At 40.6% G+C, this 26993-nt stretch overlaps 1 protein-coding gene across 3 annotated transcripts in view; it reads left to right on the plus strand.

The window, feature by feature from the left end:
- LOC132133404 (N-acetyl-beta-glucosaminyl-glycoprotein 4-beta-N-acetylgalactosaminyltransferase 1-like) overlaps window positions 1-26993 on the plus strand; it is a 221713-nt gene that overhangs the window by 129805 nt on the left and 64915 nt on the right. For all 3 annotated transcript variants that reach the window (XM_059546202.1, XM_059546203.1, XM_059546204.1), the window contains exons 4-7: window positions 8010-8105; window positions 12373-12463; window positions 12536-12636; window positions 25188-25255. In XM_059546202.1, coding sequence (XP_059402185.1) covers window positions 8010-8105; window positions 12373-12463; window positions 12536-12636; window positions 25188-25255 — 356 coding nt within the window. The remainder of the gene's footprint in view (window positions 1-8009; window positions 8106-12372; window positions 12464-12535; window positions 12637-25187; window positions 25256-26993) is intronic.

Below are 26993 nucleotides of genomic sequence, written 5' to 3' on the forward strand. Positions count from 1 at the left end.
TACAGTGAGAAACATAAGCCACTTTCTAATACACATAAGTTTCAGTAGCCGGTATAACAGTTATAATAAAAAAAGACAATGTGTACTAGAACTGGATATGATAAAGTAACACAAACACATTTAATGTCTGTATTTCATACCTTTGCTCCTTAAGTGGAAACTGCTCAATGTACCCATTGAAAGTTGTGTGCCCACTGATCGCATCTTTGGCTTTATCTCTGTGGCTACAGTTTCGGTCTCTATAGGGTCTGACTGACATCCAACTTCATGAAGTGTAGATGTAGTGGGGAGCTCTTGGGAACTCGAACCCTGCTGAGATGTTGTCTGTAAGAAATAATGACAATATGTAATCAATGATCAAATTACAGCTTAAAACATACATTTGTCATGTAAAATAGTAGGAAAAAATTAATTACTGGATAATAATCATTGGACCACAAAAAAATAAGCTTCATAAGCAAGAATTTCATATAATTGTTCTAACAAATTATATTAGTCATCAAAGGGATTTTTTTTGATTAAAGAGTGAAGATCGGTACTGAATGGAATCGTTACTTTTGTATTTTTAGAACGCTTATAGCCAAATATCTGTCGCTATAACTATTAACCCAAAACGAACACTAAACATTGGATTTACTATAGTAGCCAAATCAAACACACAACCATGTTTAGCATGCCTGCAGATAAACAAACATGTAGATAAACAATACATAAACGCTCTAATCAAATAATGATATACACTAATTCCAAGTTCGCGGTTGAGATTAAGAAAAAAAGTTTGTAACGTTAACGTTAGGGGTTTGTCGAATGCATGAATGAGCATTTAACAAACTGGTTTGCTGAGCCAAACAGCGTTGTTATTTGTTCACTTCCTTGATACAATGTACAATAAGCAATACAAACTATTACAGTAAAACACATCGACGAAAAATAAGTCATACTTACAGGTTGTGGCCCGTAAACAGCTTCTGTTTTTAAAGTTGGAACTGCTCCATCTTTCAGGACAAGCCGTTGGGCGAATCCTGCATTGAACTCGCAAAGATTGTGCAAGCTTTCCTCCGTAAAATGAGCAGCACAGAGAGCGAGATTTGGGTAATAATTTTGAGGGACCGAGTTAAAAATAAATTTTAACCATTGATCCCTAACTTCCCCGTCCCTAGGAAGGCTGAACAAAGTGGACCTGCAATCCGGATGAAAATAACAGCGTTTCGTCGGCATCGCGGCAATGACACTCCAGCATACAACAACTCTTCTCAATCTCCACAGCAATATAAAATGGCCTCGCTCCCCACCCCGCCCCCCCCCTAATTTATTATTCTCGGAGGAGGGGTTTTGGGCTTAGTGACGTCAGCAACCCTGGAGGAATGTCGTGTAGTCCCTATCGGCCGTTTGCTGTAGTCCTTAGAAATGGATTTCTTTAAAAGCAAATATCTCCCTTTGCTTAAAACTTTGAACGTTGTAACTTTGCAGATGTTGTTTATGCTCAAACAGGAACATTACACACTAGCTAAAGTTAGAAAAGTGAAATCGTGTTTTATCACCCCTTTAACACCTCCAAAGCTTGCACAGACATATTTACATTTATTCATTTAGCTGACACTTTTATCCAAAGCGACTTACAATTGCTATATATGTCAGAGGTCGCACAGCTCTGGAGCAACTAGGGGTTAAGTGTCTTGCTCAGGGACACATTGGTGTCTCACAGTGGATTCGAACCCGGGTCTCTCACGTCAAAGACATGTGTCTTATCCACTGCACCAACATCACCAACATCACCCCAACATATACCACTTCCTGGATCAGCATTTTACTCTGTAACATTATGCAGTTTTTATTTATATGCTGTCTATTGCTGATGATAGCATTATTTCTCATATGCATATGTGTATATAAGATATCACTCATTTCTCCATCTTGTTCACATGTGTTTTTGTTCTGGAGATTTTGTACTCGTTCAGAAGATGTGTAATAGCACCCTTGAGTGTATAACAATGAAAACACAAAAGCCGTAAAAACTTGTCTATGACAGGGAAGCGTTGTCTTTTAAAAGACGAGATAAGCTGTCAATGGTGGGGAAAGAGTTAATAATTATAGAACTTATAGTTAGCGAACAATGGTTTGGGAAACGCACCCCTGGTTAGCATTAGTGTTTAGCCCCCAATTGTAGATGATGTTACAGCACATTTATGCAAGGAGTTAAATGCAATTTCCATTTAAATTACGTTACATGAAAAATGTATTAAGATTAAAAAAGATACATTCATTTTCTATAAAAAATTAAATAAAATGAATAATTCCAGTCCGATAAGCCATAGAGATCAGATGAGCATTAACAGATAACCCCTACTGTTAGATGATTTAACTGCACCTTAATGCATCATAAAACATTATGATATATTTTATTTAAATTAATAATAATAATAATAAATTTATTTTTTAGAAAAATAAAATTAATACATTCATTTTCTGTAAAAAAATAAAATGCATATCTCCAACCAGTTAAGACATACATTTTCTTAGTGTAGGTTATTATTTATAGCAATAATTCATCAATGATGTGACAGGCTGATGTCATTGTTCCCCTAAATGCTTTGTAACATTAATCTGAGGAGCGGGTCTCTCTTTCTCTCCGTCTTCCCAAATACAGTTCATTAGCACCGGTTCTGGGAAGCAGCAGGGGTTTTATTAACGCATTAATGAGAGCGTTTGATTACTATCATCAATCATTGAGGCCATGTGACATCATAAAGGACATAGATGAGGGATAGCTTGAGAGACCAATCGATGGATACATAAAACAGCACAACAACCAATCCAGTTGAAATATGCCATTTCTCACTGTTCATGTTGGAATAGATTCATATCTTGACACTGTTCTAGCTTTCACTGGTTTCATTTTATTTATTTTATTTTATTTTACAACATTTGTTTGCAAATAGGTTTGGTTTGATATTTTGTATCTAATGCGGTGACCAGTGTTAACTTTGAGGATCATTGAGTTGAAATCAGTCCATTTCATTCACAGAATATTTGGTCTGATTTGCTAACTGTATCACTGAAAAGAGCCATTTCCAAAGAGCCATTCATTCACTGATGAGGTTCCTAAAGTACACTGACCCTGTGATCCGGTCGCATGTTCTCAAGTTAATAGCTGACTAGAGAGAAGACTGTCACTGAATCAATTACAATCTCGGTCTGTTTATCACACAAAGCATTTATAATGAGTTCAGAAGGCTTGAAATATACAATTCTGTTAGCAATCATTGCACTTTAGTAGCTATGAATCAAGCGTGCGGGAGATATTGCATAAGGATATAAACTTTGAAAACACGCCATATTTAGAAGGCGTTTAATCAAACCCTCCCCATAAAAATCCCTATGGTTTAAACAAGAATGGCACTCTATGAAAATACAGTATGTTTTTAATATCTTCTTTTGCATTCTACAGAAGAAGTCACTGCTTGTGTACAGGTTGCAGGTTTGTTATTGTTGAGGCAAATATAGTTAGCACTGCTTCACCCAAGGCTTCGAATGGTGACAAAACTTCTCAAATGCAAAAAAAGAGAAACATTTCCAATAATAATTTAAATTGTATTCTAGACCCATTGGCGAAAGTCTGGGAATTGCTGCGTGCATAAATATGTGGTTTTGTCATATAATTTAGTGAGGTGGAATTAATTACATTTTTAGGGTGTGTTGTTACATTAGCAACATTTCAGTAAAAAATTTGTGCACAAAAAAGTCGTGTTGTGTATCGTCAGTAGTGTAGCAATGTATGAACTTAAAAATGTTTAAATATTCACATTTTCAAATGTTCTCTAAACTTAGGATAACATTTCATCCATGTAATATGACCGTGCCTTCACAGTCTGTTTTAACTGTGATGTCCGTTATCATTACACAAACAAATGACTCTACCAAACGCGAATAGAGCGTCAAATTCGCGTCTACCGCGTCTAGTTTGCCGCTTGAACATTTTGATTGCATTCGAGTTTGAAGCGAAATTGATGCGCGTCTGAGGCGAAATCCGCTTCTTGTGGGAGGGGCAAGTGCTAGGCGGTTGTCTGTTTGCCACATGGCTAATGTTGATCGAGCATTCGGGGCTTTTCCACTTTTTCCTGCACACATCCTCTGAATAAACACAGTATCTTGTTAGCGAAAAGTAGCTGTAGGCTATATTAGGGGGAAAATAGTTGTAAAAAAACAGCGGCAGAAGGCAGCGGGTCGATAAACGTGTACGTTACTCAAAAGTTAAATGTGTATTTACAACACACTCTTTCAAGCGAGGTCCTTTTTATTCCTGAAATATGAACTTGTGTATGATACTTGTGTCATAAAGCTCTGGTTGACTGCTCACTGACAAAATCAGTCGTTCCTCCATGTTGAATGAGTGACTCCTGAGCAGGCTCCTTATTGGTTAACGCGGTGCGAATTGATGCCAAAGTTCAAATTTTTCAACTCGGAAGTCAGACGCGAAATCGAAAAATAAGTCATTCAGATCCACAATGTTTTTATGACACAGCCTTGAAGATTGAAGAGGGGCTAGTTTTGCAGCTTTGTTTAGATTCTGAATGTTGGAGTATATCTACAAATGCCTATTTCAAAATCATTTTTTACGTGATATGACTCCTGTTGGAAAGGCCTTGAAATTGCATCACCAGCCACTTCACATTTTCTCAGCAAGACGCCAACCATTTCCTCCTGAACCTGAGGTCAGTTACCGACACGGCTATTAGATAAAGTACAGAACTGCCGGGTTGACCGAGTTCACTTCAGCTATGATGGTCAGGAACATTTGTTCTTTAAAGATTCATTGTAAACTGATGCAACCAAAGTTTCTCCACTTTATAAAGCGAACAAATTTCCCTCCAGTACTTCAACCGCAACGTGCCTTTATTCCTTTAGTCTCTGCGGTGTGTGCAAATGTGGTGTGTACCAGAATTGTGCTCCTGATCTTCTCGCATTGATTGCATTTAGAGAATTCACAGAGGGAGAGAAAGGAATCAATTTTGCACCAGCAGCAAGGAATAAAAAATAACTCCCAGTTCTCTTCTGTCTGCTCGAGTCTAATGTCTTCTGACAGACACCAGAAAAAATACACTAGGTTGAAAGTGTAGCCGGCTGTCTAATGTGAATAAGTCGGTTCTGTTTGTGGGGCTTAAAGAATGTTAACTGACATCGGCGAGAGCCAGCGTTCTCTGTATTGTGTGTTGTCAGCCGTGCTTTAGCGTGCTAAATGATGCTAACAGTTTGTGACGCGGCCCATCAGAAGCGAGCGCCATGAGCACATTCTGAAACGATTAGATTTTTCTACTGGGCTGGAAAATGTTCTGGTTTTCCTGCCTTTAGCTCCGGGCTGTAACACCGCTGATGTTCTGTGCTGTGTGTTGTTGTGGTTTTCAGGGAGCCTGTAGACGCTGCGTGTAACAGTGTGCCACACCAGTCATCTACACTGCTGTCATGTTTTATTTATGCTCAACTCAGTGGGTCGGTCCAGTTGAGGTCACATGGCAGCGGTCAGCACAGGTTTAGATCTACATCTCATCCTCTGACAGATCTTCAGTGGTTTGGTGACGGTCTCTGATGTCATTCTGCTCTAAATCTCATAATACTGCAGAAGTTGGCGTGGATATTGTATCTTTGTCCAGGAACACAATGGCTCCCTGCTGAAGAGACGAGCACAGCTGGTGACCAGCATGTTGGGTTTTGGATATTGGTCTCAGCATGGGTTTGTAAAGTTACTGTGAGACTTTAGCTTTCCAATTCTATCACAGATAAGTCTGTTCAGGCTGGGTAATATATATATATATATATATATATATATATATATATATATATATATATATATATATATATATATATGTATTAGGGGTGTAACGATACGCGTATTCGTATTGAACCGTTCGGTACGAGGCTTTCGGTTCGGTACGCGGTACGCATTATGGACCGAACGGTTCGTTACTAATTAATTATATTTGGAAAATTTAAAAAAATTGTGAAATATAATGATATGCGTTCAACAAGGTAGCCCAATAACCCAAACGACGTAACAGGCAGCGCCCCTGACACCCCCGAAGAAGAAAAAAACACCAACTTATATGTTTATGTTAGGCTACTCAGTCAGGCGCTCGCTCACTCAGTACGCGCTGAAGGCTCGTTGCAAAATGGCTAATGCGTTTAACAGACCAGAAATAGAAGATTCTCCAATAACCAACAGGTCTGGTGTTTGGGTGAACTTTGGATTCCCTGTAAGCTATAATGGTGATGGCAAGAGAGTGGTGGATAAAAAAACAACGATATGTCGCATCTAGGGTAACGTTACACCAGCGGGAATACAAAAAAAAAAAAAAAAAACACCAGCGGGAGTACTTGAAACATGTCAACTCATTTACGCCGACATCACCTTAGTGTGTCAGTATCTGGGAAAAGACGGAAAAAAGGAGAAACATACAAGCAACAAACTATCCCTGCAGCATTTAGACAGACATTTCCAACAGATTCAAACAGGGCAAAAGACATCACCACGGCGATTGGTAGGCTACATTTACGTTATAGCCGCGGATATGAGACCTTACTATTTACCATTCATTCCATCATCACCATTATAGCTTACAGGGAATCCAAAGTGCACCCAAACACCAGACCTGTTGGTTATTGGAGGATCTTCTATTTCTGGTCTGTTAAACGCATTAGCCATTTTGCAACGAGCCTTCAGCGCGTACTGAGTGAGCGAGCACCTTACTCTGTAGTGGAAAACGTAGGTTTTAAGAACATGCTTAATATAATTGAGCCCCGTTACAGTATTCCTTCACGAGCCCATTTCAGACAGACCGTAATTCCTGCTTTGTTCCAAAAAACATAAGCCCTATAGAGAACCAATTGAGTAAAAACACACTCAATATAACGAGTTATAGAGTTCCATATAAAAAGTTACATCTTTGTATTTGTTCATAACTAATATAACATTTTCATTTTTTTTATAAGGAGCTGTTTTTGTTTTATACAGTATGCTGCTAAGAAAACACCATAGAAGATGGGTAAAGAATAGCTCCATCATTGTTCAATGTAAAAAAAAAAACAGACTTTGTTAGTTTTAATAAATAAAACATTTTTTAAAAATCAAGGAAATTTATCTGCCAATTTTTTATTTTTGCTGTATCTAAAACGTACCGAACCGTACCGAACCGAACCATGACACCAGTGTATTGTATCGAACCGAACCGTGAATTTTGTGAACCGTTACACCCCTAATATATATGTATATATATATATATATATATATATATAATAAAATAAAAAATAGCTCTGATAATGATATGGAATACTTTTTCCTTCATAAATGGATGGATGGATGGATAGATGGATGGATAGATAGATAGATAGATAGACTGACTGATAATTTTTTTTCTCATTCAGCCATATATTTGGAGAGCTTCTTGCGTTAAATGGGTGAACGTTGAGCTAGACATGTTTACAAAAAGAAACGTGCAGGTTTAAACTGTGTGATGTCGAGACACTGTCGCTATGAAAATCAAAGATGCTAAAACATCGCAGAGCTCAGCTACTTATTGTGAAACTGATTTCTTTTCATTTGCTATTAGTATTTTTCACACTGCAAAATCCTTATGTGTTTATTCAGCTATGTGTAGCTAAAATATGGGAGATCAAATCGCATCCAGTATTGATTTGAAATGGGATGCATCATTTTACCTTTAAATATGGGATGGTACCATATTTTACGGGATGGGTGGAAACCCAACTTGATGGACGTGTTTGACTGTTGGGCTTATATCTTGTGTCTCTTGCAGTATCACGCACATGAAACGGCATTCTAAAATAACAGTGCTCAAGTTAAAACACGTTCAACATAACCTTGAGTTGTTTCTCTTTCCCAATTCACTGGCCGTGTCACAGTCGGATCATTCTTTTGTCCAAACTATCTATCCATCTGCCTGCCTGTCTGTCTATCAGAAAGTAATCTTCAGGTCTTCCGTGTTTCTTCTGCACAGTTTAAAGGTCAAGCGAATCTCCATGTGTTTGAAGACTGGTGTGGTACCTCAGTCGCTCAGCTCAGGAAGAATCTGCACTTTCCTCTCTACCCCCATGTGAGTATCAACATAAACACAGTCACCTTCTAATAATATTATATTATTAGCATAACAATTTGAGTGAATAAAACTTGGATTTTGAGAATGCATTAGTATTTGGTTTGCTGACAGCAGCACTCAAGCTGACATGAACAAGACCTCATGAACGTGTTCTCCAGAATAATGAAAAGTGATCCCAAGTCTATCTCATGCTTTAATGGAAGAAATTCCCAAATTTACATGAATGTCTCAGTTGTTTGGTCAGTTGGATGTGTTTGTTATTTTCTTGCGAGTGTGTGCATGTCTCTGCTTCTCTTTGTCTTTCATACTTCAAAACTCCCATAGAGCAGATCTCACGTTCTTGTAGTCTCGGGTGATGTAGAGATAGATGAAATTGGTTTGTCTATTGTCCTGGAGCGGCTAGAACTCAGACTCCCGTCTCTACAGACATGTGTGCTCACATAAACATCAGGAGTTTGTAGGGAAATGATGATGAGATGAGATGATACCCTGCTTATATACCGAAAATTGTGCGTAATTATGTTTTCTGAGATAATTAATAGCAAAACCGATGCAGATTTACTGATGTGCAGTAAATGTGCAATGAGATATTAAAAATGAATCTTTAATTCAAAACGTGAAACAGTTTGTACTCTTTTTGATTGGCCCTGTGGCCGGTTTTTACTGAAGGAAGATTTAAAGAGGACAACTTGTTTTTAGATGAGTCAGTTAAATATTAATATCAACACATGAATTATTGAATATCTGTTTGGCTTGGATCATTTATGAGCTTGAGGATACTGTTATGGTTGATTGGAGTTGAATGGAAAGAGAAAATAGTTAAACCTGAAATGATAATTATGATAATCTTACCAAAAGGGGGGATATTTTTAGAGTGTGCTGTTTTGGTTTAGTGGTGGCTATCATGCTGAAAAACATAATTTTACGGAGTTCAATCGGAACATCAACTGATATTTATACAACAGTTCTTTCTGGCCCTCAAATCCGATTGGCTTAGAGCCTTTTCCAGTAGTGCGCTATACTGGGGATAACAACACCATTTCTATCATTCCACTTGCTGTATTTTTCACAGTGAGTGTCATGGCAGACGCCCAAATGCACGTGCCACAGAATGTAGTTTTAAGAGTTTTTTTAGGCGAGAATGTTCTTGCTTAGACTTAAAGGGGTCATATTCTTTTTTAAAGATCATTATTTTGTGTATTTGGTGTAGCAGAATATGTTGACATGCTTTAATGTTCAAAACACATTATCTTTCAAATACTGTACATTATTGTATGTCCTCTATGCCCCGCCTCTCTCAAACGTGTCGTTTTCTACAAAGTCCCTCCTTCTTGGAAGTACAGTATGCTCTGATTGGCCAGCTGACCCAGTGCATTGTGATTGGCTGAACACCGCAGGCACTCGTCGGAAATGTAACTCCTCTTTCTATAATCGTGAGCTTCATTTCAGTCAAAGTTACTCTTCTATCAGCTTGAATCAGTCGGCCCATTCTCCTCTGACCTCTAGCATCAACAAGGCACTTTCACCCACAGGACTGCTGCATACTGGATGTTTTTCCCTTTCCCTACAAATGGTTGTGCGTGAAAATCCCAGTAACTGAGCAGATTGTGAAATACTCAGACCGGCCCGTCTGGCACCAACAACCATGCCACGCTCAAAATTGCTTAAATCACCTTTCTTTCCCATTCTGACATTCAGTTTGGAGATCAGGAGATTGTCTTGACCCGGACCACACCCCTAAATGCATTGAAGCAACTGCCATGTGATTGGTTGATTAGATAATTGCATTAATGAGAAACTGAACAGGTGTTCCTAATAATCCTTTAGGTAAGTGTATATATATATATAATTTGAATAATAATAATAATTTACTTATATTTTGGTTTCACATGGCCATATGACAGTTGTGTTGTCATTTACTCACACGTTTTTTGGTGAAATTGTTTCCTTACATTTATGGGAACCTGTGTTTTTTGATTATTATAGGGTTTTGGAAGGTGTGTCTGCAAACCTCTGCCTTTCTCTTCTCACATGGGTGGTGTAGTTTAAGTGAAAGCTCCTACAGGTTGTAATGGGTGGAATTAAAGAGTTGGCTTCTCCTGATCTGTCTTTGTGAATTTTGTTTAGTTCAGACCACCTACACAGTCCTCCCACCTCCTCAACTTTTACATTGTCTATTTTTTATATTTAGTTTTTTGGTTCTTTTATGGCTGGCCTGTTTTTACAGATCACAGATCAAGACGTCTGACAGAACTCCCCTAAAATTAAAGGCACATGCAGCCACATACTGTGAAAATTCTTACACTGTGTTCCGGAATTCTGTCTCTCTGTTCCTCCGCTTCTTTCTCTCCAGCTTTCTGTTTCTGAGATTGTTGTGAACAGATGACAGATATTTGAGATTCTGGTCTCACTCACGTTGTTATGTGTGTCTGTTTAGCATTTATAGTAGAAAGACAGAAACTGGACAGACACAGAAGAAACAGCCTCAAAAGTCAGAGAGCAGTTTTTAATAAAATGAGCCTCAGTGTCACAGTGATTGATATTTATGACAAATAAAAGAATTTTATTAATATTTTAAGTCAGTTTAAACAGCAATCACATTAAAACTGACTTGAAAACATTTTATGTTTTTATTGTACACACTAGGGGTGTAACGGTACGCAAAAATCACGGTTCGGTACGTACCTCGGTTTTAAAGTCACGGTTCGGTTCATTTTCGGTACAGTAAGGGAAAGAAATGCAAACATTAAACTGCAGGTTGTTTATTACTATAAACTTTTTTTTAACAATTTGTTTACACTTTTTTAAATACTTTTTAATAAAATATATATAAAATAAAAAAAGCTGCAAAGTTCTCCACTAAATAAAATACTCTCAGTCTCAAACCAATATCATTTAATAAAATATAATGGAAAATATAAATAAATAACTATGATTACAGTGCAGCATTACCAATCCCAGCTTGTAGGCCTGCTCATATTTAAAAAATATATATCACTTTTCCAAAGTGTAAAGTGCAGCATGAACAGTTTCAGTTTTGAGACCTGCTCAGATTTCGTCATAGCGTTGGACTGATCGGAATTAAGAGCAAAGGTCTGTTTAAATGCCGACGGGAGCTGCGTTTGAATTACAATCCTTTTTTTCCTAGTTGTAGTGATGTTCACACTCGCGTGATGCCTTTTGAAAACCTTAGGCCGGTGACACACTGGCATATTGCACCTGTCAAACGTCCTTTATCAGTAGGCTTTATATTTATGCTCAACATGAAGTATAGATATTGTTGTAATGAAGACAAGAGCCTGGTCTGTCGGCGCCTCGGCGGTCTCCCTCTTTGTCACCTACAGTAGCAGCAGCACGTCAGCGCCACGTCAGGCACCATTCTGGTGTGTAAAGACACAGAAAATGCGAAGCAGGTGTCACGCAACTGACAAACAGCAGAAACGCCACGCTCACGCCACGCAGCCAGTGTGTCACCGGCCTTAGAATCAGCTGCAGGGCGGGATTTGAGCTGAACACAAACACTTCCGCCACTTAATATGTTCGTTTGGAAACACGAAAATGTATATGTTCCGCAAACAAAATATTGCATTCGGTCATTCGGTACACACGTGCACCGTACCGAAAGCCCTGTACCGAAACGGTCCGGTACGAATACACGTACCGTTACACCCCTAGTACACACACACACATAATGTGTGTGTGTGAGTGTGTGTGTGTTGTTTTATAAATGTCTTTGTGCCAGACACATATGAAAATCCATCTAGAAAAATTAAATTTTTATAATAAAATCTTATATATTATGTTTAAATCTAAACATACAGTGGAATATGCATAAACCATTTCAATGTTTTCATGTGTGTGTAAAATTATTTCTTTTTTCTGTTTTACACATTATAATCTTCACCACAACCATAAATGTTATGACTATTACTGATTTTTAAAATGTTACTAAACATGTTTACTAACATGACAACCGTGTCTGCAAAGAGCTTGAGATAAAAAATTCAATATGAAAGTATGATGAAAACAAAGTAAATATCGTTTGTAATCAAAATGTAATTTCTCACTTCCAACCAAGCTGTAATTTTGTCAAGTTGTGCTAAATGTATGAAAAGGACACAAAATGACATTCGCCTAAGCAAGGCTATAAGAGACTGCCATTTTATTAAATAAATAAATGTACTTTATTTTAGCACACCTATCGTGTCTGGCTTTGCTCATCCCAACACATACTAATTTCATAATCATGTATTTATCTCTTCAGACGAGAACTACTGTGAAGAAGTTGGCTGTGGCTCCAAAATGGAAGAACTATGGCCTGAGAATATTTGGATACATTCTACCTTACAAAGATGGTAAATGCTCTTTTGTATTAAAAGGCAAAAAAGTCTGAGGAAGTCACTCACACTCTGCTCTCATTTGTTCAGGTGATTTTCAGTTTGCCGTTTCTTCGGACGATAACTCCGAGTTCTGGCTGAGTTCAGATGACAGTCCTCTCAATGCCCGTCTGCTGGCGTACGTGGGAAAGGTAAAGGATTGAAGACTGGAAATGTCCAGTGTTTTTCCTTCTTTTAACAATGACTTTAACATATGTGCAGATGTATGAATATGAAAATATGAATATGAAAAATTTATATATTGTTTCAGATTGTATTAATTATACTAATTAAATATATATTTATAATACTAAAACAAATATGAATCTACTTAATTAATCATTAATTATGTATTGTCTTGATATTTAATTACTGGAATAATTTGTATAACAACATTATAGCATATCAGCAGTGTTGGGAAAAGTTACTTTTAAAAGTAATGCATTATAATATTGCGTTACTCCCTAATTTAATTTAGTTACTTTTTATGGAAAGTAATGCATTACGTTACTTTTGCGTTACTTTTACCCTACACAAGAGAGTTTCAATACTCTTCAGCAATAAAAAAAAAAAAAAAGAAAAAAACAATGCAGCACAATTGTTAGTTGAGCTAAAGTGATTTTTGCTTATGTGTTCCTGTAGCTCAAGTGGTAGAGCTTTACGGTAACAAGCGCAAGGTTGGGGGTTTGAATCCCAGGGAACACATAATAGGAGAAAATTGTAATCTTGAATGCAATGTAAGTCGCTTTGGATAAAAGTGTCTGCTAAATGCATTAATTTAATTTAAATTATTAGTATGGTTGAACTCAATCACCAAAGGTCAGCAGCAAAGACATTATTCAATAAATGGGATTAGAGACATTTGTGTTATGTAACATATTTAATAATTGCAAGTTTGCGTCATATTCTGAGTTTGCATTTCACTGTTTTAATTCATTTTGATGAATACTAAATTGTTTTTTTTTTTGTGAGTGGGATGAATTATTGCACATTCACATTTAGTCTAATAATACAAATAATAAAATACATAAATAATAAATTTAATTAACTTAAGTTAACTTTTTTATTCCATTTTAAACCTGTATTCAACACTTAAATGAACACATCTTTCATTAGTCATTGAATAGCAGATTTCAGAGTCACTGTGGGCAGTGGCAGCTATTTCCTCAAACAGGACCTTGCTGCTACTGCATGGTAGATTTCATTTAGATTTATTCACCAGAGGTCTCAGTACTTAGAAGTGTAGACGAAGTTGTACGATGTGAAGGAGCACTGGCTTTGTAAAACACAATTAGTGTCTCTGCCAGAAGTCTGTGACAGTGAACAGGGAAAGTGTGGTTTACTGGCGTATCGATTACGTCGGGCTCAAACGGGACTTGGCGCTCACGAACGCCAGCCGAGGACTCGATACCCTGTCACAGAGACGTGTGATCGATTGAAATGCCGAGGCTCAGAGGCGTCTCTTTGTCTTAGAAAAGAATCTCAGCTTATCCAGAATTCCAAACGACTCCTTGTGGAAGCGCCAGTCCTTTTCCAGTCACCTGTAGATAGGGAAATCCATCCAAGCTGGAGAAACAGAGAAACACATTGTATCTGTGGGCGCAAATATAGACACTCAAAAGAGTTTCGAGATTGATCTGAAGGCTCATTTATCAAAGATACGTTTACATTTTTGAGCCGACTGCTTGACAAATAGAAATTGAAGTGGGAACAAAAGAGCTGTGAGGGAGGAAAGACACAAAGAAGACAGACCAAGATCTTGTTTCAGTATAATATCGTTGTGAATCCATTGCTCCTGTGTTTTTTCTGTGTGCCTCATTTTCCATTTATTGAAGACTCCAGGGTCGCAGATAGACGCAATGAGTTTCTTCAATGTAATTTTGTGTTTGGGGAAAGTTCACGTGGCTCAGAAATAGACAGAATAGCATAAAAGAGAGAGGAGTTGTGGGGTAACAGCAACAGAGAAACCGCAGATGTCTCTGGAAGATGAAAAATACAGGGGCCAGGTTATCCACTGCACTTCCATTGTCCGGACAAATTGTGTTCCAGAGTAGTTCAAGGGATAGTTCACTCAAAAATCATTTACAATATATTCTTTCAAACCTGTATGACATTCTTTTCATTCACGGTACAAAAAAATGTACCTTGTCCAAGATGATAAATGTCTTGAAATGAAATGATACAGAGGTGTTGTCAATCTCCCGAAATTATAACAACGGTACCACTGCCACTACCACTTTTTTCCTCTTAACAATGAGAAGATGCATTTATTGCATGTCGCAATTGCGAAACACAGTAAGCAACGTTTGACTTTATTTTTGGAACAGACAAATTGCATTTGTAGAGTCATAATGCACTGTGTCTGGTTAGGAAACATGGTAAAACTACATCTTCACAAAATATTTAATATAATATTTAATATTTAATTACCATGGCAAGCAGTGTTGGGGGAAAGTACTTTTAAAAGCAATGCTTTACAATATTGTGTAACTCTACAAAAAAGTAGGTGTGTTACTTTTTATGGAGAGTAACACATTATGTTACTTTTACATTACTTTTCGTCACCAAAAAGTTACATTTTAGGCAGCTGTAAAGGCCCTTTTGCACCAAAAGTTAAATGAATAAGTCTCAGGCTGAAAGAAGTGTCTCTTCCTCTGCACGTCACTCCTAATTTCTCTCAACACAGGGACAGGAGAGCTGTCAGTGTATAAATGGGAAAACAAAGTAACAAAGGTAAAAGTAAAGCATTACTTTACTAGTTACTTGAAAAAGTAATCTGATTACATAACTTGCGTTACTTGTAATGCTTTACCCCCAACAATGATGACAAGTCAACGACAACAACAGCATTGGTTCTCATCTGTCTTGTGATTGATTGTTGCTTGATGTGCTTGATATTTGAACGCACAAAGATTTTCACAAGCATTTGTCCTCTTAACATCGAAAACATGTATTAACATGAAAAAGATGCGTTCATTGCGAGTCTGGTTTGGACATGTCTTAGCGAGGAAAAGATTATTCAAACTAGTAGCAATGAACAAAAATGCAGCAAGCAACAGTTGGTTCTTTATTTGGAACAATTGATTCAGTATCATGTTGTGTGACTTTAACAGCCATAATGAAAGTAAATATGAATAATTTCCTCAGATTTGGAAAATTACTTAAAGGAAACAAGAACATTCAAAAAGTGATGAATATTGTACCAGTCTCTGAATATGGATTTTGAGTAATGTTAAAATGCAAAAATAATGTCCTAACCATTTTATTCCAAGTGCGAGACAGCAGTGCTCTTGTAAAAAGAGCTCCGCCCACATGCTCTTCTGATTGGCTGTTATTTGTGATTTATTTTATTGCATCTTGTAGCTGTCGCATCTGGTTTGATCCGACAGATTGCTTGTTGTTAGAGTTGTATTACATCGTGCCTGAATAGGACATAGTGTAAAACTTTAGATCTTTACACTCAATTCAAAATAAGTTAATGACAAAAAAAAATTCAAGTCCTGGTTATAACATCAACTATTAAGACAACGAACACCAGCATTCCTCTTGTTCTTTGTCTTTACACTAAAACTCAATGGAGTCCAAACATTCTTCAGAATATCTTCTCTTGCGTTCTGCAGAAGAAAGATCAACTTACAATTTGATAGGCAAATTGCCTCGGTAGTGGGCTCTAGTTTCTTTCATCTACGCTCTTTTTCCAAAATTAAATCTTTCCTATCCAATGATTCTCTTGAAGTTGCTATTCATGCCTTTATAACATCCAGGCTAGATTATTGCAACTCTCTTTATTATGGGATTTCCAAGAATCAAATCTCGAGATTACAAGTTGTTCAGAATGCAGCAGCACGCTTTTTGAAAGGTGGCAAAAAATTTGATCATGTGACACCTCTTTTGAGATCCCTTCACTGGTTACCAGTCCAATATAGAATCGACTATAAAATTGTATTATTAGTCTATAAATCCTTAAAAAATCTTGCACCCATATACTTCAAAGCGAGAACTGAGATCAGGAAACAAATCCCTCCTTCGTATTCCTAGAACCCGCTTGAAAAAGAGGGGAAATAGAGCTTTTGAAGTGGTGGGCCCCACTTTATGGAATAATCTTCCTATTCATCTTAAAATGGCTTCCACTTTATCAGAGTTTAAAACAGCTCTAAAAACATATTTGTTTGGAGTGGCTTTCAATGTGTAATTTACTTGAACTTATCTTTTTATGCACTTTAATTGATTGTTGATAGTGACGTTGTTGGTACATTACGTATTTTATCGTGATTACTTTTAATGTGTATTTACTTGAACTAACTTTTAATGCACTATATTTGATTGCTGATAGTGACGTAGCTGGTTAGTATGTATTTTGTCGTGATTACTGTACAGCACTTTGGTCGGCTAAAAACCGGAAGTAAATGTGCTCTAGAAATAAACAAACTTGAACTTGAACTTGAAAGATCATCACATAGGTTTAGATTGACATGAGGGAGAACATATGTTCCAGAATTTAGCAGGTTTTTATTTGGGTGAACTATCCCTTTAAGAGTTTTGCTTGATGACAATAAAACAAGCTAAACAAAATCAATAGACACATTGAAAGGATGACTCCTTCCTTATCTGGAAACTATGAGTGGGCTCTTTTGACTCAGACCAGCAAGCAAACCCATAAAAACAACCAGAATACCTGACACAAAACAACGCCCTGTAGCCAAAAAATTACCATAAGCACCATTCACATTTATTCCCTTTAGCGGGTGGATGTTCAGTGGAGCTCATGCAATAAAATTAGTCATCTGTGTAAATAGAACTCTTCTAGCTGTAAAACATTATGGGTATCCCTCCCACTGTTTTGGAGCAAAACGGTACTAGAGTGGAAAAACCATGTGCGTCCATCTTAATTTTAATGTCCTTATGTCTCCTTTGATGCATCTTTTCATTTGCAAAACAACATTTGTGATAAGATGTGCTTAATTGTATTGAATGTGCACTTATAGTGTACCTAAGATCTTAAATGTCTTTTTTTTTTTTTTAAGAAACTGTAGCCTACTTACAGATAATTTTAATGAAAAAAATCTCAGGGCCACGTCGGGGGAAGAGGACACGTGCTCTCTGCTAGCTTCGGGCAGTGAGGGCTGGTCGAGCTCCGGGGATCTCGCGCCTTCTGCTCAGAAGCCCAGCAAACGAGCTGACATCGAGAAGGAGCCGAGGCGAGTGCTCACGCTTGCCGCGACGAGTCTCGGCCTCGAGTGGGTTGCACCAGCGCCCCCCCTCTCGTTCCCGGCTGGATGGTAGTTTCCTTTCGGATGAGCGTACTTCTCAAAGCCCGCCTCATTTCTTCCTGAGCTTCACGAAGAGGTGGCAAAGGCTTGGAACGCTCCATATTCAGCTCGAACTCGTTCGTCTGTCTCACTAGCATTCTCAGCACTGGATGATGCTTAAAAACAGGAACTACCAGTCACTTCCGCCGGTGGAACAGGCGATAGCGACGCACCTTTGCCCGCCCTCTGCTGGACGGCGGACGAAAGCGGTGTTGCCATCTAAAGCCTGCCGCATGACGTCATCTCTGCTCACGCAAATCTTTTCTGCTGCTGAGCAGGCTGCGTCTGCACTTCACACGATGGCTGCAGATATTCCAGGGTGATCTCCTCTGTAAACTGGACGAGGTGGGACCTGAGGCTATCTGTCTCGCGGATTTTAGGAGTGCTTCGCTACTAAATCCGCTGCACAAGCCATGGGATGAGTTATGGCTTCCGCTACGGTGGCTGAGAGGCATCTAGGGCTGACGCTCTCAGACATGGCAAGCGCTCCGGTTCTGCAGCTAGTCGTGCTAGACCGGCCTCGCAAAGCTCTCAGCCAAGAGCTCTCACCCAAGCGCGCCGCTGTTTCAGTTCCAGGAATTGTGACTGTCTCAGCGTTTTCTGCAACGCGCAAGCCTGCACAGTTGCCCGCTTGCCTGCACACAAAAACCGTTATCACAACAGCTTCAGCAACGCAGCTTGAGACCCCGTTCTTGCTCTACCGGCCATCGCCCCGCGCCGAGGGAACCACGGCAGAGGATTACGGTGAGGCCGGAAGCCCCGAAGCCATCCTAGGAAAGCGCCGGTGTACGAGTCGCCGTGGCCGAACTCTCACCCAAGCGCGCTGCTGTTTCAGTTCCAGGGATTGTGACTGTTTCAGTGTCTTTTGCAATGCGCAAGCCTGTACGGTTGCACGCTTGCCTGCACACAAATGTAGTGACGATGCCCACTGCTCAGTGCCCATCTCCACATATAAGCACAGCCCTTCACACAGGGCTCGCGCCCATAAAAGCGACTCAAGTCGATCGCGCGCACTGCATAGTAAACGTGCCCACACCTCAGTGCCCACAAACACTATGTCACACGCGTCATGTGGTTTCTGTAAAAACGGCCATTTTACACGAACACGGGGCCATTTTACTCGATCACCTCGAGAAACTCGGTCTCAGTGTCAACTGGACGAAGAGTTCGCTGAACCCCAGTCAGACGATACTGTTTTTGGGTATAGCTTTGGACTCACGTTCCATGACGGCGCGGCTGTCACCACAGCGCACGTTGGGCATTCAGCGCGCAGCGAAATCTCTCCACTGCGGCGCGACCGTTTCGCTCAGAGAATTTCAGAGGATGCTGGGTCTCATGGCCTCAGCGACAGCGAGACAGCGAGTCTAAAGCAGTAAATGTGCATGCTTACAGCCCACTATTACTCACAGACAGCACGAGTCCCACGGGACCCGCTCAGCCCTCCCTCACTCGGTTAAGCACCGTGGGGGGGTCGAGGACGAGCGATCTGCCCGCTGTGATCAGCGCGCTCCCCGCCTCAAACGTCACAGGCTTAATGCCCATGTTAGAGCGCATTGAAGCGCTGCCGTTGCCCAGCAACAGAGCGCGCTTCGCATCCAACCCCTAGCCATTCATGCAGACGCATGGTCAGCGCTTCCAGGGGTTCCGGATTGGGCGCTAGACATTATAAAGAGAGGCTACTCGCTACAGTTTTTTTTCGACGCCCTCTGCGCTTTTTAGCGCGTGTCGAAACTGCGGTCAAAACAGAAGTAGCACACATACTTCGGGCCGAAATATCAAAACTGTTGAGCAAAGGGGCTGTAGAGCCTGTGTCTCAAGCTCAAAGCGAGGGGGGGCTGTACAGCAGATACTTTCTAGTGCCCAAGAAAGACGGGGGTCTCAGGCCCATACTGGATCTAAGACAGCTGAACAAGGCATCGATGAAACACAGTTTCAGAATGCTTACGGCCAGGAAACTCCTCGCGCATATTCGCAGAGGAGACTGGTTCATGTCAATAGATCTGAAGGACGCGTATTTTCACATACAGATAGCGTCAAGTCACAGGCGATATTTGAGATTCGCCTTCGAGGGCCAGGCATACCAGTTCACAGTCCTGCCGTTCGGCTTGTCCGTAGCTCCTCGTACGTTTACGTTTGCTGGACTATTTGGACGACTGGCTGATTCTGGCTCATTCACGAGCGGAGCTCGTGGAACACGGGGCCATTTTACTCGATCACCTCGAGAAACTCGGTCTCAGTGTCAACTGGACGAAGAGTTCGCTGAACCCCAGTCAGACGATACTGTTTTTGGGTATAGCTTTGGACTCACGTTCCATGACGGCGCGGCTGTCACCACAGCGCACGTTGGGCATTCAGCGCGCAGCGAAATCTCTCCACTGCGGCGCGACCGTTTCGCTCAGAGAATTTCAGAGGATGCTGGGTCTCATGGCCTCAGCATCTCCAGTTCTTCAGTTGGGCCTGCTCCGCATGCACCCCTTGCAGTTCTGGCTGAAAGCGCGGGTACCTGGTCGGCTGCGTCTCAGGGTCAATCAGAGCTGCGTTACAGCCCTGAAACCCTGGACAGCGAACGACTGGTACCAATCAGGTGTAAGCCTGGGGACTACCTCGAAAGTGAAGATGGTGTCGACGGATGCCTCCACTTCGGGATGGGGAGCACTGCTCGAGGGCAGACTGTCCTTTGGCCTGTGGTCAGAACGGGAAAAGCTCCAACATATCAACTGTCTGGAAATGCTGGCAGTGGAGAACGCGCTGACGCTCTTTTGTCCCCGAATCAAGGGCCACCACGTCTTAGTCCATTCGGACAACATGTCTGTGGTGTCCTACATAAATCGCCAGGGCGGTCTCGGGTCCTGAAACCTGTGCAGGTTGGCGGAACGCCTCCTGGTTTGGGCTCAGCGCAACTTGCGCTCGCTGAGGGCAGTTCATGTACCTGGGCTACAGAATCTGGGTCCAGACAGGCTGTCCAGAAACAACATTCCCACGGGCGAATGGTCTCTACACCCGCAAACAGTCCGGCTGTTGTGGGAGAGATTTGGCAGGGCGGAGGTGGACCTCTTCGCGTCCCATGAAAACGCTCACTGCCCCGTGTTCTTTTCCAAGAACGAAAGCGCGCTGTCACAGAGATGGCCGTGCTGCCCGCTTTATGCTTTTCCCCCCCGTCTCCCTCCTTCCGCAGGTGATAGAACGGGTGAGAGAAACGAGATGTTCAATACTGCTTGTAGCACCATTTTGGAAGAACCAACCATGGTTCCCAGATTTGATGCAGTTAGCAGACATCGCCCCGTGGCCAGTGCCGTTGAGGAGGGACCTACTCTCACAGGCCAGGGGCTCGATTTGGCACCCTCAACCGGAGTTGTGGTCCCTCCATGTGTGGGCGCTCAACGGTTACCCGCTGATCTCTCAGTGGGAGTGCTAAATACCATCACTCAGGCTAGAGCTCCGTCGACACGACGGCTGTATGCCTCGAAGTGGTCGGTGTTCTCCAGCTGGTGCACAGCTCGGGAAAGTTCACCCCTTAGTTGTGAGGTGACGGAGGTTCTCTCCTTCCTACAGGAGCTGTTGGATAAGGGCAGAGCCCCATCCACGCTCAAAGTTTATGTGGCGGCCATCGCAGCGTTTTCTGAAACAGCGCTCGGTCAGTCAGTAGGAAGGAACGATTTGGTCATCTGCTTCCTTAGAGGAGCTAGGAGGCTGAATCGTCCCAGACCTCCGTCAGTCCCTATATGGGACCTCGTGGCGGTTTTAGAGGCCATGAAGGGTCCCCCTTTTGAGCCTATCCAATCGATTAGCCTCCAGCATCTGTCAATCAAAACAGTATTCTTGTTGGCTCTCGCTTCAGTGAAGCGTGTGGGTGACCTGCACGCGCTCTCGGTGAGCCAGTCGTGCTTGGAGTTTGGGCCTAATGACTCAAGGGTCATACTCAAACCTAGGCACGGTTATGTGCCGAAGTCCCTCAACACGCCGTTTTGGGCTCAGGTTATTGCCCTGTCTGCCCTGTCGGTGTCAGGAGAGGATGGAGACTCAAGTCTTCTTTGCCCTGTTAGGGTTTTAAGAGCTTATGTGTCTCGCTCCGCTGTCTTTCGACAGACTGAGCAGCTGTTTGTCTCGTTCAGTGGACGTTCCAAGGGAATGGCTGTTTCGAGACAGACTCTATCCAGATGGATAGTTGACGCCATAGCGTTAGCTTACGCTTCCAGGGGCCTTCAGTGCCCACTGGGCGTCAGAGCACACTCCACAAGGGGCGTCGCCTCATCGTGGTCTACTGGGATCTCATTGCAGGATATATGTATGGCGGCAGGTTGGGCCTCGCCGTCTACATTTATCAGGTTCTATAACCTGGAGGTTCCCGCCTTGCAAGCAAGGCTGCTGTCGGTATAGTCGAATTAGGACCCTGATGGGAATTCTGAGTTCGTGAGCGTTATGCGCTGCCGACTGTTATATGGGCAGTATTGCGTAAGACCCGCATTGCCACATTGGTCAGGCCTTGCCTCGACTGTGTGATGTCATATTGCCGCATCTACGGGTGCTGCTAGATATGGGACGGAGGGCCCCCCCCCTGTCCTGGACTCTCTGTGAGTCCCTCGGGTGACTGTGCACTGTAAATCCTGGGCGTTGCTTCAGGTTTATTGGTGTGTGATCCCTGTGCACACGGCGTTTTACATGGGGTACAAAAATTCTAAATTAAGGATAATTTTTTGCTTCAGTATTTCGTGAAAAGAGACTTTTCCCGTAGCGTCATAGCTAAGACGCAGTACGAGAGAACTCTCGTAAGAGAACGTACTCGGTTACTAACGTAACCTCGGTTCTCTCTAGAAGAGGGAACGAGTACTGCGTTCTCTGCCGTGCGTACAATTCACTCTGGTTCGCTTCGGCGATGAAATAAATCAGGTGAGTCAGCCTTTTCGAGCTCCTTTTATAGGGTTGGGCCATACCCGTTTCGGCGGGAAGTGGCATGAAGGGCGCGATGTTGCATCAGCCTGCGCTCGATAGGCTGTGCAGTTGCCGCAGAGCAGCCAATGAGCGAGCGAGCCTTCTAGCCTATGGCTGTGTGCTGCTGCAAATGCGCTTTACAAAAATTCTAAATTAAGGATAATTTTTTGCTTCAGTATTTCGTGAAAAGAGACTTTTCCCGTAGCGTCTTAGCTAAGACGCAGTACTCGTTCCCTCTTCTAGAGAGAACCGAGGTTACGTTAGTAACCGAGTACGTTTTTCACTATTACATTTAAAGGCAGTGTAGGTCTTGTGTTTTGGAGGAGGCGTAGCTTTAGAGAGTAATTATGCAGGGAGGGTGGGATCTTATACTTTCAAAGCTCTCTGAAATTGCCTACACTACCTTTAAATGTAATATATTTGAAATGTACTAAATTGCAATGTCATCATTACAAATATATTTAAAGTGCACTAACCATATTTCAAAATCAATATTAGAAGTTATCATGAAATTACAAATAAAGATATACTTACTCCTAATTAAGTGGGTCAAGGCAAGAAGCAAGAAGTTTCCACCCAATGTTTTCTCTCACATTTTCCTGTAGTCACATTCAAGTGGAAATATACTGTAGCTTTCACCTCTGGAGGCAGGTGCACACACACACACACACACACACACACACGCACACGTGTTTGGCAGCGGAGGTGATTAGCATTGGCTGAGTCACACGCTTGTGTTGATCCTGATGGCCCCGCAAGGTGTGTACGACAGTAAACGCTGCTTTTGGCTAAAAGAGGGGCAAGTGGGGGGAATCTGGAGCCCTGCAGGACTTTGTTGGTCAGTGTGTGTGTGTGTGTGTGTGTGTGTGTGTGTGTGTGTGTGTGACGAATGCATCTTTGATGGCAGCAGAGATCGTGGGTGATCCAGGAGGTGTTATAATTCATTACATCAATGTGTGATATGAAGAGAAGCATTGAGAGTAAGAGAGATGCCATACATGACAATTAAAGGGAGGCATGCTGAGATGGAGTGCAGGAGATTTCATTCTGGATCACTGCGCTCGCCCTGCGGGTCAAGAAGGGGAAGCTTTGGATTGTATATAGAGAAAAGATTTGACTGTCAGAAGGGTTATTATTAAGGGTTATACGAGGGTAACACAAACCTTCTGAATGTTTTAACTGGGTCAATTTTTCCTTGATATTGAGCTGAAAGGCTTCATTGTACTACAAAACTCAGATCATTTGATGCTTTCATCACAAGGCAATGCTAATTCAGTAAATGTGGTGTGACTCCCCAAAAACCTAATGATATTTATGAATTATTTATTAATTATATTAAGTATTTTTACCTTGAATTTTCTTCACATTTCCGGGGGTTCTCAGAATCTGAAATCATCGTTGATAAACCTCTGTATAGATGAATAGAAAGTGCAACAAATAAACTTTTTGTTCTCATTTGCACCTGCTGCTCTGCATATGATGTGTTTCTAAAAGTTCCCATTGTTATTGACTAAAGTTTTAGACTGAAGTTTATTTTTATTTTATTTTTTAAGACAGGCTGGGACAGTTAACAACAAAACCTGACCAGATAACAGCTATGTTGCACACGATTTAACATATCAAATTCATGTTACTTAATTTGATGCGAAAAGGTTGTTTCACTCAACACACAGAGATTTTTTAACATTTTTTAAAGGAATAGTTCATTCCTAAAATGAAAAGATGTCATTACTTGTTCAGCAGTGTATCCTCTGCAGTGAATGGGTGCCGTCAGAATGAGCATCCAAACAGCTGATAAAAACATCACAATAATCCTCAAGTAATCCACACCACTCCATTCCATCATCTGTTTGTAAGAAACAAATCATTCATTAAGGTTTTTTAACTTTAAACTGTCACTTCCGGACAAAATGTGAGTCCATAATAATGCTTCCTCCAGTGGAAAAGTCCATCTCCTGTTGTCTCTCACACCAAAATCCACTCACATCAGATCAGAACTGTTTTGGACTGTTTTCTTCTGTAAAAGGTGCTTGATCATTGCAGATTTCTCTCCTGATTCAGACAAGACAACTTTTTCAAAGGCAGAAAAAAATATTATGGATAGAGGACTCATATTTTAACTGGAAACAAGTTGTAAGTCTTGATGATGGATTTGTTTCTTACAAACTCACAGCTTTTTACTTCACAATTAACTGATGGACTGGAGTGGTGTGGACTCTCATTCTGACGGCACCCATTCACTGAAGAGGATCCATTGTTGAGCAAGTGATGCTAAATTTCTCCAAATCTGTTCTCATAAATTTTTCAGGGAAATCAGTACATTTTCAGCAAATTTTCATTTTGGGGTGAACTGTACCTTCAAGTCAATAAAGTCTCTTTTAGCAGGTAATTTTATGTCATGCCTAAGTTAAAGCATTTAATGATCAAGGAATCCAACAACAAATGTGGTTTGTTGTGTGTTTCAGCTGGGATCTGAATGGACCGCACCAGGAGAGTTTACCAAGTTCAGATCTCAGGCGTCCAAGTCTGTGCAGTAAGTATACACACAGTCACATCTTAGGGGGATTTATTGCATTGTGGAAAATTGCATTGCAAACTTTGGTTGTATTGTGCAAATTTAAGTCATTAATACATAAATGTGCGGGCTGCGTATGTTTGTGTGCTTCACTTCCTGTTTCATTGTCCAATCAAGGGCCTCAATTCCTCCTTTGTAAACAAACCGCCCAAACTCATGTCTATTGATGCAGTTATTTTACCCCTGATGGTGTTGATTGGGTTGGTAATTGGAGGAAATTGCTGGCGTTTATCTGATCGGCATTTAATGATCTCCTTTCTCAGCTCAGTTCAAAGCGCTCGCATCATTTACACCCATACGATTGCTGTGATTTAAATATCACATCGAAGAAAGAGCAGTGTCACTTCAGAGATAGAAACACCTTTTCCGCTTCCAATAAGCAGTGTACGAATGGTCGATTAGCATATTGTTTTTCTAGTCTTTCAATAAAAAACCTGTTTCAGCCAGCAAACCATTTTAATTCAGCACTCTACACTAATTCTCCATTAATAATGGCTTCAAATGGATCTGCTGGAATTAGCAGTGGGTTTGTTTCCATATGTGTGGCTGTAAAGAGATCCATAGCCTGGCCTTTATCTTGAGTGTATTTAATAATGCAGAAACTAATCCGTCCTCATTTCATGAACCTGTGTGTATAGATAGTAACCACCGAGGCACCTTTTTAGATTTGTACTCCAGTAGATAATGCTCTGCCTAGAAGATTTAAGCCTTTATATTTAGGAATACCATTTCCATTTGTGAAAGTACAGGATAATAGACATCTGGAATGCCAGATTTAGGCAATGTGTAATTTGCCTAAATCTTACCTTGTTGGTTCTTATTGTATGGCTCTGTGAGTATATGGATAATGTTAATGTATTATTTGTGTACACTAGTATTCAAAAGTTTGCGTTAAATAAGAAATTAATTTTATTCAGCGAGGATGTGTTAAACTGATAAAAAGTGACAATAAAGATGTAATGTAGTGTTACTAAAGTGAAAATGAAAATAAAAAAATTAATGAAAATATATATATATATTTTTTTTTACTTAGCATTAATTTCATGAAAGAATCCTGAAACGTTAATAAATGAGTAAATCAAATCAAATCAAATAAATAATGAAAAATATTAAGCAGCACAATTGTTTTCAAAATTGATTATCAGAAATGTTTCTTGAGCAGCAAATCCGCATTAGAATGATTTCTGAAGGATCATGAGACACTGAAGACTGGAGTAATGATGCTGAAAATTCAGCTTTGATCACACACACACACACACACACACACACACACACACACACACACACACACACACACAATATCTGTATAACTGAATTGAGCTATTCAAATCAAATTTGAATGTGCATTCTAAGAAATAAATTAATGAGATACAAATGAGCACAAATAAATCTTGAAAAATAGTTTTATCCTACATTTTATTAAGTTGCGTAACAGAAAAGATCTGTATTACGGGTTTACCACATTAAAAACACTGAACAAATTTGAAAGCGGTTTTCTCTGACACACAGCACACCTCACCTGCTCTGATCTACTCTTGAGTAACTAAAGAGGATTGATTCTTAAGTGTTTCACCTGTTACTGGCCTTGACTTCAGGAATGACACTATGATCCCAGACCTGAATAGAAACCCTCTTTCTGCACCATCTGATGTTTTTTAATGACAACCACTGAATGGAGATGTTTACGATAGTCTAG

The sequence above is a fragment of the Carassius carassius genome, chromosome 50 (genome assembly GCF_963082965.1).
Source record: "Carassius carassius chromosome 50, fCarCar2.1, whole genome shotgun sequence".
In the NCBI taxonomy this organism is placed as follows: domain Eukaryota; kingdom Metazoa; phylum Chordata; class Actinopteri; order Cypriniformes; family Cyprinidae; genus Carassius; species Carassius carassius.